The sequence below is a fragment of the Falco biarmicus genome, chromosome 5 (assembly GCF_023638135.1).
Source record: "Falco biarmicus isolate bFalBia1 chromosome 5, bFalBia1.pri, whole genome shotgun sequence".
NCBI lineage: Eukaryota > Metazoa > Chordata > Aves > Falconiformes > Falconidae > Falco > Falco biarmicus.
This window is the reverse complement of record NC_079292.1, coordinates 28,705,388-28,720,744: the sequence shown is the minus strand read 5'-3', so window position 1 is coordinate 28,720,744 and position 15,357 is coordinate 28,705,388. Positions and strand designations below refer to the sequence as shown.

Genomic DNA, 15,357 nt, shown 5'->3' with positions numbered 1-15,357 from the left:
CGTCACCTCTGGCAGTGAAAAGGAACGTGTTACTGTCTTGGATACCTTTGCACAATGCCAAATCCTTGGTTTAGACACTGATCTGCAGAGTAGTTACAGTTGTTCAAACACTTGCTGATCCTGGGTATTTATGGCTTGAAATTCCCCTGGGGAACATTCCTTAGAAAGCACAGAGCAATTTTAATGGCTTTTCTAAGCACCTCTGTTTTTTCTCCCTATTTAATCACTTCAGAGTTTCCAATTGTACACAATATTTTATTAAACTGTACAAACAGCACTGGCATTAAAAAAAATAATGTTAACCGTTCTAATTAAACATGATGACCAGCTGCACAAACTGTGAGCACAGATGCCCCCTGCATTTCATACAGCACAAACAAGGATTTCATGAGTCACTGGGCTGCAACCTTTCTCAGGACACTTTGCTTTTCTTGTCGATGTTAGGCACTTCTGCTCTTGGTCCTGCAGGATTCGGTGCCTGCAGTCACTGCCAACGATATCCCAGCTGTGCCTGCAAGGCTGCACTCCTCCAGCAGAGACAGAAGGGAACCTCTGAAAGGAATCTGATTTTGGGGTGACTCACCTTCTAGAGCTTCTCTTCTCTGTGGACTGAAGGGGTTGATGCAACAAAGCTCCAAATGTATACACTTCAGTTACAGCCTAACACCAACTTGGGTGACTGCCTAAATCTAAGGTGTTACAGAATCCTGTTTGGGTTTTGACTTAATTTTGACCCAGTATTTAACTGGTATCTCGGTGACAAGCAGTAACTGGGCAGTTCTACATCTCCCCACCCTCAGAAAACAGTGCGTCTTTGTTTAAACTGTGATGAAAGGATCATAGAAAATACTTTTTTCAAACCCATCTACATTTCCACAGACTGCAAAGGGATAGAACACACAGCAAAATGTCACAGATGGTGAAGGAGAGGACCACCCTCATCTGATGTGCTGTGCTGCCCTGTGACTGTTGGGTGCAGCTTGTTGACCGATGTCTACCATGCGTGCCAAAGAGCTGGGTCATAATTTAGAGCAATAGGAAGTCTATAAGCCTTTGCAAGGACTGATTACTACCCTGCAAGTAAAGTATGCCACTGCTGTGACTGGAAGGCCTGCGTCACGACACTTAAACGATGGCTTGAGGAAACCTCTTCCACCTTTCTCATGTGTTTTTAGGATAAAACTCTAGAAAGCCCAGTCCAGATTTTGCTTTGAATATGGCACGTGTGAGGACAGTTAACGCTTTAGAACAGGGGTTCTTGAGGCTTTCTGTTGGGCTGCAACTCCCCATCCTTCCTGCTCGAGTACTAAGTGTAAACCACTGGTTTTCTGTCTTGATCTTGACACCTGTCATGGCAACAATCCTCCTTTGGGGTGGAGTCCTCATCTCCATTCCCTCTGATTGAGATGCATGTACGTTGGAATGGACACCTGCAAAGCCTCTTTGTCCCAGCAGAGCAAAATTGAATTCTAACACCTGTGAACATTATTTTTAAAGTGTGTAGGGAGTAAAATTGCTTCTTCAAATCTGCACACATGCACGATTCTGCACATGTACAAGTGGAGCTTACCAAAGCATCCAGCCTGAAGTCTTCCTAGATACTCTCAGGCCCTGAGCAAACCACTTTTCTTTGGAAGAAGGTGGGCCTAGTTGAGAATTGCAGAAATGGGCACTAACATCACCAGAAACTCAAATACACCTGTTTTTTCTTACAGAGAAACCCACTGGCTGTGCGTACAAGTAGTGGGGAACGGGTTTTGGCACCTCCTCATTTTCAGATGCTCTCAACTTCAAGAACATTGGGAAAAGAGAGAAGAGAGACCAAACGATACCATAAAGAAACTTCATCATTAATGAAGAATGGCTGGCATCTGCTACAGACTGGAATAAGCTGGAAGCTTCCAGGCACAGTACAAACTTTCACTGAGGTGTTTTCTCGATGGTTCATGATAAAAATAACAATGCACAGTCTTCAGCTGACAAAGTGTTACTTAAACCATTACAGAGAATTTCTTCAGTAAGGCAGATCTCAGGAAAATATTTTCTCCATTTTAGGGTTCACAAAAGAAAAGTTGCTGAACATATTTTGGTCCATGCTGTTAATCAGTGCTCTGTCAGCACAGGACAGTCTGGGTTTTTCATTTAGAAATTCCTTGTCAAAGTTGCTACAGTCACTTGGAGATTTCTTCAAAAAAAGAAAAAAAATATTGGTGTCAAACCATTAATATTCAGATCTTCATTACAACGGTACTGGTCTTATCAGGCTGCTTCCTATGGGCTCAGCTCAACTAATTGGGAGCAAGCTCAGCTCAGCCAGGGAAATTTCAATGCATTTGCTCTTGGCCTTTTGCAGAATGATTAGTTACTCCAGCCCAAATGATGTACAGTAACATGTCAAACAGCAGTAAACTTCCATCTGAGCTCTTAATATCCAGCAGCCAGTGCTAATCAATTGCTTATTACCACCCTATTGAAGTAAAAATGGGAATTAATATTATATAGGAGGCACTGATCCTGTGATCCATGAATTCTGCCAGGCAAGGATATTACAGCTTTGTAACATGGCAGACCGGACCCCACAATTTAATAACACTCGTGAAGGACAGTAAAATGAAAGTATGATGAACTTACCAACTAAATCAAATTATATTATTGTTATTAATAGGAATTTAATAATTTAATAGGTCTGTTATTAGCCAACTGACTTAGCCAACCATCTGGTTACCTGAACTTTTCCTTCTTGACCTTCTGCAGTGCAATGAAAGATAAACCCTACAGAATGGGCTGTACTTACGTGGTTAAGGAAAGGTGTTTTAGGTGGCATCCAGACCTCTGCTATGGTAACTGAGAAGGTGATGAGTAATCTATGGTTTCTCAGGTGTGGGCATGCCATACCTTGGCTTATAGCCATCACAAAGTAGTCGTGATGATCAGCTCAGGCAGTCCAGCCAATAGAGTGATATAGCCAATAGACTTAATATATATTAATTCACAATTATCTTTCCAACAACTGTAAAGTGAGTGAGGCTGTGATAGATCCAAATTGTAGGTGGTTTTAGCTGCCTGTATCGGATGTACACAACATACCAGACATCTTGTTAACAATTTAATCTGCATTTGGACTTGTAAGTGAGAGTCAACACTTTGCATTCTGACTGCCCAAGACCAAGTTCCTCCATCTACTTTTAAACAGAGATACTGCACGTGCAGAGCAACTCCAGAAGATAACCCTGAACGTTTAAGGGCATTTTGAAAGTCTTCTCTTACTGCCTAAAACTGTCAGTTCCAGTATGAAGCAGACATTTATCCACCTTTAACATGCTGACTCTGTGAATCTAAACAGGATTTGAGGTCTCTGACATTGAAGACACATGTCTAAAGATTTTAGACACTGCCCCTAAATCGATGGGTTTATAACATTACTGTGGATCTTGGCTTTGGTTTATTGCGAATGCGTGCTGGAGGGTTTAGATATTTTAGAAATGAATGATTCAGGGAAGAAAGACATGAGATGGGTGGAATTGAAAGAAAGTGCATCCTTACCACTCTTGGTTTGAAAGGAGGCTCCATCCTTCTTTCCTCTAAAGCTTCCCAGTTTATTTCCCGGAAAAAGGCATGCTGGCGGATGTTCCCTCTTGCTCCTAGTCTCCTCTCAGGTTCTCTCACAAAAAGCTTGAATATTGGAGAAAGAGAAACGCCTTAGCCTTTTGTCAGTAACAGTGTATTCATGAGGACAGTCCTACCAGATAGGGTCTTAAACATTTAACTCAAACATGGTTGGTGAGGGTGTGAAGACTCTTCTACCATAATAAATTTCTGATTGGGGAACCAGTTTGGATTCTTAGCTTAACATGCCAAAACTGAGAGACCTTGGTCATATTTTGCCTTTGCAGGAGAGAGAGGACAATTTGCTACAGGGGCAACAACATAACATGTCTGAGCATGCAAATACAGGTGAAACATCTGGATTGCACTTGTGAGCTTTTTTCTGGACAATTTTTTTGTAATCAGAAAATATAAGCAAGATTTGTGAAAACACTAGGCTAGCCTGCTATACCTCTGGACACTTGGAGTGTCAGTATTTGACCCTTTATAATTAATAGAGAAAAAACAGTCACCTCAGGTGCAAATCATCTGACCTCCTTTACACACTTAAAGATGAGATAAAGGAGTGCTTGCTTCTTTCCACTGTTGAGCTCAGATACTGACAACAATCTACTTTGCCAAAAGACTCCCCATTCATATAGCTTGTGTTTGCTGCACATGGCAGGCTACAAGTCCTGTGGATGACTAATTGTGCTGAAGATGGGGGAAAAGCTAGAAGTGGGGGCATTTATTTTCCCCATTGGCTACATGCAGGTCTAAGCCCACTCTTCATGTATGTACATCTTATGTAGTGTAAACACAGCCCGTTTTGTCATACATGTTTTTTGTGGCGATGCAGGAGCCATTTGGCTCTGGAAGCAGCTGAAATGTTTCTGGGGGAGAGTTTCAGGAACACTGAACGCTTCAGAGCTCCTCTCAGCATTCACGAGCAGGATGCATTGCTGAAGTATTGCTGTAATGATGGGTGTGGATAGTTTAAAATTCATCTTTACATCTGCAGTAAAGTATCTGGAACCTCCAGGCCAGCTGGCCCATAGAGCACCAGATCCTAGGTCCCTCTAAAGTCAATGGGGAGATAGAGTGGCAACATGTGATAGCAGGCAACCTGAATACAGCTGATATGTCCTACTGCAGAGGTAAGGGCAAATTTTCAAAATCACTTTACTGTTGGAGGTCATCTCAAAACGGACTTGGGTTACATATAGTAGAAGTTTCTTGCTACTCTGTTCAGCCAACAGTAGCATAAGATAGATACCACTCAGCAAAGAACAAATAAAAATATCTAATGCCAAAAGTGACAGCAAAAGAATCTGATGTATAGACCACTGAGGGCCTGGTTGAAAAAAATCCAGGCATTGGGTTTTAGTGAACACTGCAGGAAAATCTGGTGTCCTACAGATTACTGATTACACAGCAAAGCAGCATCCAAAGGTTACATTCTGTGCTGATAATACAGGCATTAGGCAGGCTGCAGTATGTAATTACCCAGAGTCAGTGGCAATGACAATAGCCCGTAAAGTAGAAATTCTTTTTTTTTTTTCCCCTAAGCAAGGAAGGTGTTTTTGTTGGTATAAAGATGATTGCTACCTCTAATTCTGACACAAGCACAGGTAGTTTGTGCAGAAAGATGGCAGTGTATGTCCCAGAAATAGATGTTCAAGATCTCAGTCAGCTATGGTACATCTTCCTGAACAACTGCTTTTGATAGTTTTCATCATTACCATTTTATAGTGATACCTAAACATCTGAGCTCCACTGCACAGATGCTAAAAATAATCTTCTGTTCTCCATGTTTTTGTAGTGGAATGCTGTTATGTTGTGCTGTCACTTTGTAAATGCAAAAGTCAAGGTAGGGACTGTAGGTCAAATACGACTAAAATCTTGTGATGAACAAGTTACCTCACATCAGCTAAGGCACTATAAGCCTCTGTATATGCTTTCTCACCATGCTCCATCTCAAGTTAAAATGCCTCAGCTTAGGTCATGTTCAATGTCAGACCAAAGCCGAGATGAAGGGAGGTAACTTGTTAGACTAGCTGTTTTCACAACAGTCTCAAAACTATTATGCTGCAACAAGGCTTTTACCACCCTATACCAGGTTAGCTTCAGTAAGTAGTTCCTGTGCCTTGCCGGGGCACAGCCACCAATCCCCCACCAGGTTTCGAAGGTTCATCTACTGCCCGTGCTGTTTCTTCAGCCTCTTCAGGCCAGTCCCTCTGCTGCATCCTTCTCCTTGTCTCTCCTCCACCCAAGACACTCTCTCTCCTCCCTCTGCTTCTTCCAGGTCTCTCTTCATTGACTGCTCCCCTCTCATACCCCTTAGAGCTATTTAACTACTTAGCAGGAACCAGCCACAGCTGCACCTTACCTACATCAGCCAGCCCACTGCCCATGAAGCCAGCCCACAGCTGTATATTGTCAATGTTAATTAACCCAGCCTCATTCCTCTACAAGTTGTGACTACACTGCATCTTTATCTTACAACTCTAGAATAATTCTCATCCCAAGCCAAAAAGGCTACCACGCTAAACAGCATAGGGCTGAGAGCAGGCAATGAAAAAAGTCAGCAGAAGGGACTCTAAAAGACAAGGAGTATGCCTGTTAGAGGGAAACAGAAAAGTTTTCCACTCAGAAAGGATACTATGCATTGCTATGCAGGAGGTTCAAAGGGCCAAAAATCCAGATGACATGGTGCTACTACCTTGAGTAGCTCCACCACTTCAGGCCACAGCTTAGGCTTTGTTTTCATGCTCTTTAGCACAGTGCAAAGATGCAAAATATTCTCTACTGAAAATCAAGCTGAACACCAAAGCCATCTACCCTAGATGTCCTCGTATCTCTGAGGCACAAGAAGTGCTTCAAAGCTATAATTATCAAAGAAGTCGCTGTAACCCTTAGTTCGAAGCCTGGCAGAACATCTCTTCCAGGAGTTAACATGCCCTGCACCTTAAGGAATGCTCTGCGCTCAACTGATCTCTGCTGGTATCTGATACCCTGTGATCCTACTTACTGGATGTGAGGAGCCATCATCACAACTCAGGAGAAGGAAGACACAAAGATGGCCTTATGACAGGTCAGATGTGCTTTGAGGTCCACAGACAAGGAAGGGACTCTCTGGTCCTATCACACTAAATTTGTTTCTCTGAACAACAGCTGAAGATGCATAAATCAAAAATCACAGTTCTGGCAAAAAGACTTTCATTCGATGTGTAGTAATTCTTACCTTCACCAAAATGTCCTTTGCATCCTTGTCAAGCCAGCGAGGGTAGAATGGGTTATCCATACGGATAGACTGGAAAAGCTCCTCCTCATCTTGGCCATGGAAAGGAGATTGGCCAATAAGCATCTCGTACAGGAGGACACCAAAGGACCACCAGTCAACAGAGGTGTTGTACTTCTGCCCCAGCAATATCTGCCCAAAGAGGAGTGACAAAGACAGATGCAAAATGTCTATCATGAGTATTTCAACCTCAGAAGGGTGGGCAGCCCCTGAATTTTCAGTAGCTCCCCTTTGCACTGAGTGGGGTGGCAGAGGTGCTTCCCTCTGCCTGCAGCATGAGCCAGAGCATCTGCCAGTGGGTCGACGAGGTCCAAGTCACAGCCCCACCTGGGTGCCAAAACAGTCCTTCGCACTGCACATAACAGGTTGCATATAACTCTTAAGTTACTTGAACAATTCCTTGGCTACCAGAGAGATCTCAAACATAAAAAGTGACACAAGTCATCTCTTGCCTGGTCTCCAAGTTATCCCAAGGGTTCAAATCAGGTCTGTGAAGTCCAAGAAGACAAATGGCTAGACATTAGCATTTTGGGACTGATTTAACTCACACAAGCTATATTTTAAAATTACAAAAGTGGCAGTGTAAGGGTACTTTAGGACTATCAGTCAGTAGAAATGGTGTGGATCTATCCCAGCAAAACCTGCTCCAGGAAAAAGATGAGAAAGCAATTACTGATCTGTCCTTTTGAGACCAACTGAGTTACAGGTGGAGCGATGGGAATTTGTCCTCGGTCAGTCCACTGGCTTGTGCCTTTCTGTGTCAGCTATAAAGTGAAGACTACATCCAGACATCAAGTGTGTGGGGGCCAGGGGGCGTGAGCTAGAGTGATAACCTCCCCTAAGAAGGGAGGTGGCATTTCCTTCCCCAACAAACTTGGCCAGACACCACCAAGTTCTCAAACTTCCCCTCTGGGGAAGAAAAATTAATCTCACCTGCCTTTAACTATCTGTTACGGAGCTACCTAGGGCTGAACCAGTTATCATTAGCTCATTTTGTAGTTAAGAAAGAGAATTAGTCCAATTTTAGACATCCAGCTAAATATTCACCTGCTGCAAAATACAGCCCCCCATTTGTCTCCTTTGGTTATCAAGAAGCCTAGACAACTTGCTGATGTACAGATATTTATATTGTGGATGCCTAAAGGTACTTGCAATGACTATGATGTGTAGGATCCTTATTATTTTAGAGCTGGAGAGGGCAATAGTTCATATTAAGGCACAGTCCTTAGTCTTGAGGCCACAGCTTGGTTACAATGTGATCGCCTATGCTAGAGCTACGGTGTAGGCATCAGTGACAAGTCCTGGCTTAATGCCAGTGAAAACAGCTATCCAGATCAGTACATATGAAACTGCTGATAGCTGAAAAAGTATGACTTAGAGAGGCGATCTTTAGTGCTAGCTCTGAGGTATAGTAGAAATGGGTGAGTAATTTCTTGACTGTTTTCATACTTCATCTTCACCTTGATGCAGGTGGCCAAGGGGGCCAGCAGCGCCCTGGCCGCTGTCAGAAGCGCTGTGGCCGGCAGGGCCGGGGCAGTGCCCGTCCCCCTGTGCTGGGCACCGGTGCGGCCGCCCCTCGGGGCCTGGGCTCAGGGTCGGGCCCCTCAGGGCAGGGGGGACGCAGAGGGGCTGGAGCGTGTCCAGAGCCGGGCAGGGGCTGGGGCAGGGGCTGGGGCAGGGGCTGGGGGGGGCGGCGGGGGGAGCTGGGGGGGTCAGCCTGCAGAGGGGGGGCTCAGGGGCACCTGGTGGCTCCCTACAGCTGCCCGGCAGGGGCTGTAGGCAGGGGGGGTCGGTCTCTGCTCCCAGGGAACAAGCGCCAGGACACAGGGAACCGGCCTCAAGTTGGACCAGGGCAGGTTTAGATGGGATATTGCATCTAGTGTTAGGACAAGGGGGAATGGCTTTAAACTGAAAGAGGGTAGATTTAGACTAGATATTAGGAAGAAATTCTTCCCTGTGAGGGCGGTGAGGCACTGGCAGAGGCTGCCCAGAGCAGCTGTGGCTGCCCCATCCCTGGCAGGGCTCAAGACCCGACTGGAACCTGGGCTGGTGGAAGGTGTCCCTGCCCGTGGCAGGGGGGTGGGACTAGATGATTTTTAAGGTCCTTCCCAACCCAAACCATTCTGTGATTCTATGATTAGGAGAAATTTCTTCACTGAAAGGGTTATCAAACATTGGAACAGGCTGCCCAGGGAAGTGGTTGAGTCACCATCCCTGGAGGTGTTTAAAAAACGTGTAGACGTGGCACTTAGGGATGTGGTTTAGTCATGGACTTGGCAGCCTCAATGATCTTAAAGGTCTTTTCCAACCTAAATGATTCTACGGTTCTATGATGTATTGCTTGTAAATTGCCACTTGGACTCAGATTAATTTTATTCCCTAAAAGTTATGTGTTTTATTAATTTAGTTATCCAGAATCTCTCTGTAGTCAATGGTGAGAAAACGGTGATTTAACTGACTTACACGCCTAAGATGGGAAGGGATGACTTGTCTTCTGGGATGCTTGTCCTTCTACAACAGTATAAAGTGCCACCTAATCCTTCATTTTTAGATTAATTTTCTCACATTAGGTGAGAAGTATCCCCCTCTGATGTACCTGTGGCATCTAGCAAAGCAGCACTTTAATGTCAGAATTCTAAACCCAAGCTTCTGTAGAGTTCTCACGACTAAGACATCTGTCTCTGAAAATGCCAGAAAAGGAGATGCAAAAAGGACAAAAAAGCTGTTTGAATGTAAGATGCAATACATGCAAGATGTTTCACTCAGAGCCAAAAAAAGGAATCAGCAAGACTCCCTAATATATTTCTTCTGGATCACTTATAAAGACAATAATCCCAACCTTTCCATCTGAAAAGACACATTATTTTTATAAGGCTTTACCTTTTTAAGTATAAAATGCCTGGAAATTGAAATTAAATGTTTTATGACAATCAAAGAAAAGATTTATTAGCTTTGCAATTCTCTGGAAAAAATAAACTCAGCAATTTCATTTCAGGTAAAATCTTTTTTTTTTTATCTTGCCAAATATTTTTTGAAATAAAAAACCTGCTTGTCTATTGACCCAAAGCCCCCTTATTTGCATGGCTGTAGCCAAGGTGCTGGGTCTGTAACAAATTACAGTCCTAGCAGGTGCATTGAAACACTGACAAAAAGTCCAGTGCTCCTGCCTCTGGCGAGAGACATGATCCATAAACTCTAGCAGTGGTTTCAATTTAGAGGTAAAATGGTTTATATGCACTCGTTGAATCTCTAAAATAAATGATGGTGCAGAAATAAAACTCTGAACTATTTTAGTCTTTCTCTTTTATATGAAGTAAAATCATAGATAATGGATTATCACTTGGTGCTCTTTTTTTTTTGATCAGAAAACAGCTTTTTTATTTTTAATAAAAGCATATTGAAGTGGAATAAAAGACAATTGCAGCTTGATGGCAGAGCACACTTACACCTGATTTTAGGCAATACAAATCCAATTGATTTGAAGAGACCAGCCCTTGTGTCAGCTGTGGTGTAATCTAGACCAGAATTGAGCCCTTGGTACACAGTAAAAGATCAATGAATTATAGTGGAGGGGAAAAACCCAAAAGCTTTAAAAGCTGTTTGGAAAGTACCAATATCCATCATGAAAACACTAAAATCAGGAAATGGGATCTTGAAGGGCAAATAAATGGATTTCAGTGTGATGTTGGACATGATGCATGGATGACTCGTAGGTTCTTCTCTGAGCTGAAAAATGTTTTATTTGGCCCCAATTTGTCACCTAATTAGTCAAAGCCTCTCCATAGCAGCATTGATCATTTTGTGAAGTCACCTGGTTAAGGGAGCTTTCTCTTTTCTGGAGAGATCTAGTCCAAAATATCTAAATTTACTAGGGGAAAAAAAAAAAAAAAAGGAAAAAAAAGAACAAGTTTCTGTCTGGGGAAAACTGGAAAGAAGTAAGGGGAAGGGCAAAGGATCTCGCTATGGGCAAACTGGAGGCTGGTGCCTGTGACCACACAGATTTATTGCATGGACACATGGAGGCCAGGTTCCTTCAGCTTTTTGCCACCAAGTATCAGTAGATTCCAGCTGCAGAAGGAGAAGAGGAGCTGCTGGTATGTTTTCGCATGGAGCCCGGAGCTTGTCTCCATGCAAGCCCCAGCCTTCCTGAGTCAAGGGGACAGAGCAGAACCTTAACACAAGCTACAAGCCCCTGCCTTGCCCTTGGTAGCTCAGGCACAGCCTGGCTCTGATACAAGTCCATCATCTCTAGTTTTAGAGCCTCCTTCACCAGAGGGCAATTTGTGGAGGCATGTCTTCCAGGGATGGATTGATGCAGTGACATGAGGTGCTCTGGCACTGTGCCCAGCCAAAGAAGAGAAGCAGGTAGTCCAGAGCCTGGAGTCAGGAGGTTGGGTCCCAGCTGTCTTCCAGACAGCAACACCTTTCCTCTGACTGCTGGCATTTAGAAAGGAAAAGTCAGGATGCACGACCACTCTCATGTTTATGTGTCCAGGCATCTCCATCCCTTTTACAAGCAGCTTTCGGTTGTTTTTTTAACTAGACAGACATTCAAACCTGTGCTCAGTTTTAAGGTTATGCCTTTGACGGCAGAGCCCTTTCAGAGCACAGAGTGCCTTACTCATCTCGGGGTGGGGGGGATGGTTGGGATGCAGACTGTGTTTGCAGCCAGCTAAGAACCTGTCTGAGTAAGAGAGAAGTACAAGCTTGTGGGTGCCATCTCCATTAAAGCACATTCTCAGAGGGAATGTGAACCCCAATCTCTGCTTTATCATGGACCCAGCATCTTTATCTAAAAGGTGGTTAATCAATGAGGAGGGAAAATCAGCTTCAGGTGGGCATTTTGACCCACCTTTCTCTATTTTTTCTCTTAGTTTTTGATGAATATCATCCTTTAGAAGTGCCCATAGGTCCCTACCAGCTAACAAGGAGCTTGTACATCCGCGGAAGCCTACTGTTAACTAGCCAGGGAACATGTTTCCCATTCCTCATACTGTTTCTATCCCTGAATTGCAGAACCTACCTCTTGGAGCTTCTTCTTCCATGGCACAAACTGGATTTCCATTAAGCATTCTGTTTCTTAGTTAAGACAAGCACCACTTGCTTCCCAGGCCCATTTGCACAAAAAATGAACTAGACACAAAAATATACAATGCCAGACAGCAATGCACACTCTGAGTCAAACTGAAATCCAGTTTATAGCCTGCAACTTGCTCTAAAGCAGGTTATTATTCCTTGCACCCTCCACCAGTGACTGACAGTCATGTCTTAAGACACTTTATTTGTCCCACAGCAGCTTGCTGACCTCCCTGGACCCCACACCTACCTCAGGAGCGATGTAGTCAGGAGTCCCACAGAAAGTACTTGTCTTTGCATCTCCAAACATGTTCTCCTTGCACATCCCAAAGTCAGCAATTTTGATGTGCCCCTCATTGTCCAAAAGGACGTTGTCTAGCTTCAAGTCTCTGTGGAGGAAGAGAAGGAAACTCTTTTAAACTGTTACAGAACCACACAAGTTAATTCAGCAGTTACGCTTACTTGCTATCTGCCTCTAAGTAGCACCTATACGTTGCAATTAGAAATGAAGGCTGTGGGCCAAATGAGGAGCTGCTCTCCTGGGCTTTAATATCACTCTTCCTCATTCCTCCTGTCCCAGCACTGATTCATTTGCTAGAGAAGACTTTAACCAAGTCATCTTCTAAAAGCTGCCTCATTGGAGAATGCAGAACAGTGAAGCTAAAAAGGGCTGTGCACCAGTTGGTGCTTCTGCCCTAACAACCTGGAGATGGTGAGCAAGAAGCGATCAGCTAATGTTTACTTTCTCCTTCCCTGGGAGTCTCAGTACTCTCTCTGAAGCTGCTGCCAGATCTCTCTCCCAGTGCAAGCTCTACAAATGTTGGAAGAAGTAAGGGCCTGCAACCTCTGAATGGCTTGCAAAGGGTCAGAATAATCCCAGACCTCAGCAGAACACCCACCACCTTTTCACTGCTGGACTGCACTATCTGAGCCCTGGGGATTTACAAAGCCCTTCACACATAGCTGCCAAGCTGTTGTCAGAGGTTTCAGGCTCTGAGCTACTGTAGGAAGCAAAGAACCCAGTGAGAGAAAAAAAAATGCACAGAGGATGAAATAAAAGCGAGTGAGCTGATGAATCATGGCCATTCAGAATGAACAAAGAGGTCCTCATGTGGGAATAACCTCTGAAAGGTGAGAAAAACATGTAAAGAAAGAAAGAAAGGAAGGCTGTCGTGACTTCTGTGTTATATTTTTTATATCTTACCTAAAAGTTTTGTTTTTCTTTGAAATAATGACTCAGGGAGATATTTGGATCAGTGATGCTGCACTTCACCTGGGATGTAAGTACAATCTGGGTTACCTGGTCTCAGAGCACCCAGGTTCCTGCACTGCCTATCCTGTACTATAAATCACTGCTCCTTCTCAGGGCTCCCAAAGCACCCAGACACAACATTTACCTGTGCTCACAGCTGAGGATATAGCTCGTCTTTTCCAGCCTCTGCCTACACACATATTCTCATCTCAGGCAAGAGTCCTAACCATGAGGCTACTATATAGCTACCCTCCCTGTGACAACAGTTTTACAATGTGCTTTTTTCAGCAATGACTTTGAATCCCTCAAAGAAGGTAATTTCTAATGCATGATACTCCTGAGATGATTGTCTACAATTGCAGGAGAGATGTCTGCCCAGCCTCTCGCTGTGCAAAGCTCCTCATCTTGCTTCGACCGGGTGCTGGTCAGGGTGGGGGACCTCGTAGTGCCTACACACTAAATTGTTGTCAGGGGGAATTGTTCACTGCTGCTAGAATATGACCCAAGAAAAAGTGGGAGTCATCAATCAAAAAGAAATATAGAGACAGCCAGGACATGTGCCTTCCAAGTGGCAGACATTTATGTTGTCACAATTTCCAGCTGGAATGACTTATTTTAGTTACACCACGGAGATCAATCTCTGGCTGTCAGCACTGCTTTTATTCATCTGGTAGATCGAAGTAAAACAAAAAACCCATCACCTACAGTTCGCTTTCATTATTTTGATGAGTCTCAAACTCATTAGCTCCAGGGGTTGGAGTTTCTGCCAAAAATGCCTCAGCTCATTCATTAAAATTTAAGCCAACATTTCCAAACGTGGGTGCATGAGACGGAACAGCTGGATTCATTATTCTTATTACATCACAAATCATGTAGTTTCAAAAATGATTTTTTTCACTTTCCTAAAGTGCTTAAGTTGGCTCTGACTGAGATACTGATGGCTGTGTGTTCTCAACTGACCTTGTTGTCAGTCTTCCATGAAAAAAGGAAAAAAGAGTAGAATTGGTTAAACCTTTTCTCTCAAAGCTTGATACCCAAAGCAAGGCAGTAGGGACTCCTGGGAATGAGCTATTTCCTCCTATCACCGTGTTACCCAATAACTAGCTATCCCAATTTGCCCACATTTCCCAAGGCTCCAGACTCTAAACGTCTCTCCTTTCACAATGAAATGGGTCCCAAACCGTGACGCACCACTGATGTAGCAATTTAAAATAAAAATGTGAATTATAAACAAAATGTCAGCATTAACAGTCCTGCCATGAACTCACAATGTCCTGCAGATATTTTTAATCAACTTTTCTGAGAAGTCTGAGTAAAAATGACAGACATGGCTAAGTGATTTGGGCACTTAAGAAAATGTTTCCCTTCAGTCATCCAGAACAATAATTAGAGCCAGAAACTCACTGAGACTCCAGAGATCATCTTAGCTTAATGCCATTGACATTGATCTCATGTTCACGCAATCACCATCATCAGTCAATAAAGACTATAAATGGCTCCCACATGAGTACTAATAATGAGTAATAACGCAAGTTCAGATGAATCAAAGCTTGTGTTTTAATGGGAGAGTATTATAAGCAAGCCATTCTCTTTTAGCATTTGTTCTAATGTTCACACTGCATGACAAACATTGAAATAAGCTCATCGTTGTTTCAGCAAACAACACTGCTTTGGCGAGCTCTCTCATTTGTTTGTAACAAGCTATTTGCTTCCTGTTTTTACAGAAAGCTGCAATGTAGTAACTAACTTTTGCCATGAAGATGAGCTGGACTAGAAGTCCCCAGAAATTCGGTTCCTCTTTTCAGCCATGGGAAAGCAGGCTGTGGGTTGGTTTCTGCAGCCCTTCTTGCCTCTGTCCTTTTATATGGGCCTGAAGCACACCCCTTGTGCATTAGATCAAAGCATCTGTGCATAACTTTGAGGGTCCTGCGGAAATCAAGCAGAAGCTGGAACAGGCAATTTTGCAGTGGAGGACTTCTCCTTGGGATTTGATAGATTGATGCATTGTGAGTTCATACCAGTAACTTTGGGACAGGGCTCCTGCCTGAGGGCAGCTGCCTGCAATGTCCCATCTCATTCCCATTGGGTCCCTGCAGACCTGCTGGTAGAAATGGGCACTTCTCATACACACTCTAACACAGGT

The 15,357-nt window shown here is 43.7% G+C and overlaps 1 protein-coding gene across 3 annotated transcripts in view; it reads right to left on the bottom strand.

Annotated features, from left to right (window-relative positions):
• Positions 1 to 234: 234 nt before the first annotated feature.
• Positions 235 to 15,357, bottom strand: part of PRKCQ (protein kinase C theta) — a 66,872-nt gene continuing 51,749 nt past the window's right edge. For all 3 annotated transcript variants that reach the window (XM_056341105.1, XM_056341106.1, XM_056341107.1), the window contains exons 17-20: positions 12,213 to 12,351; positions 6,830 to 7,018; positions 3,544 to 3,672; positions 235 to 2,185 (exon numbers count right to left, since the gene is read on the bottom strand). In XM_056341105.1, coding sequence (XP_056197080.1) covers positions 2,030 to 2,185; positions 3,544 to 3,672; positions 6,830 to 7,018; positions 12,213 to 12,351 — 613 coding nt within the window. In that variant the 3' untranslated portion in view covers positions 235 to 2,029. The remainder of the gene's footprint in view (positions 2,186 to 3,543; positions 3,673 to 6,829; positions 7,019 to 12,212; positions 12,352 to 15,357) is intronic.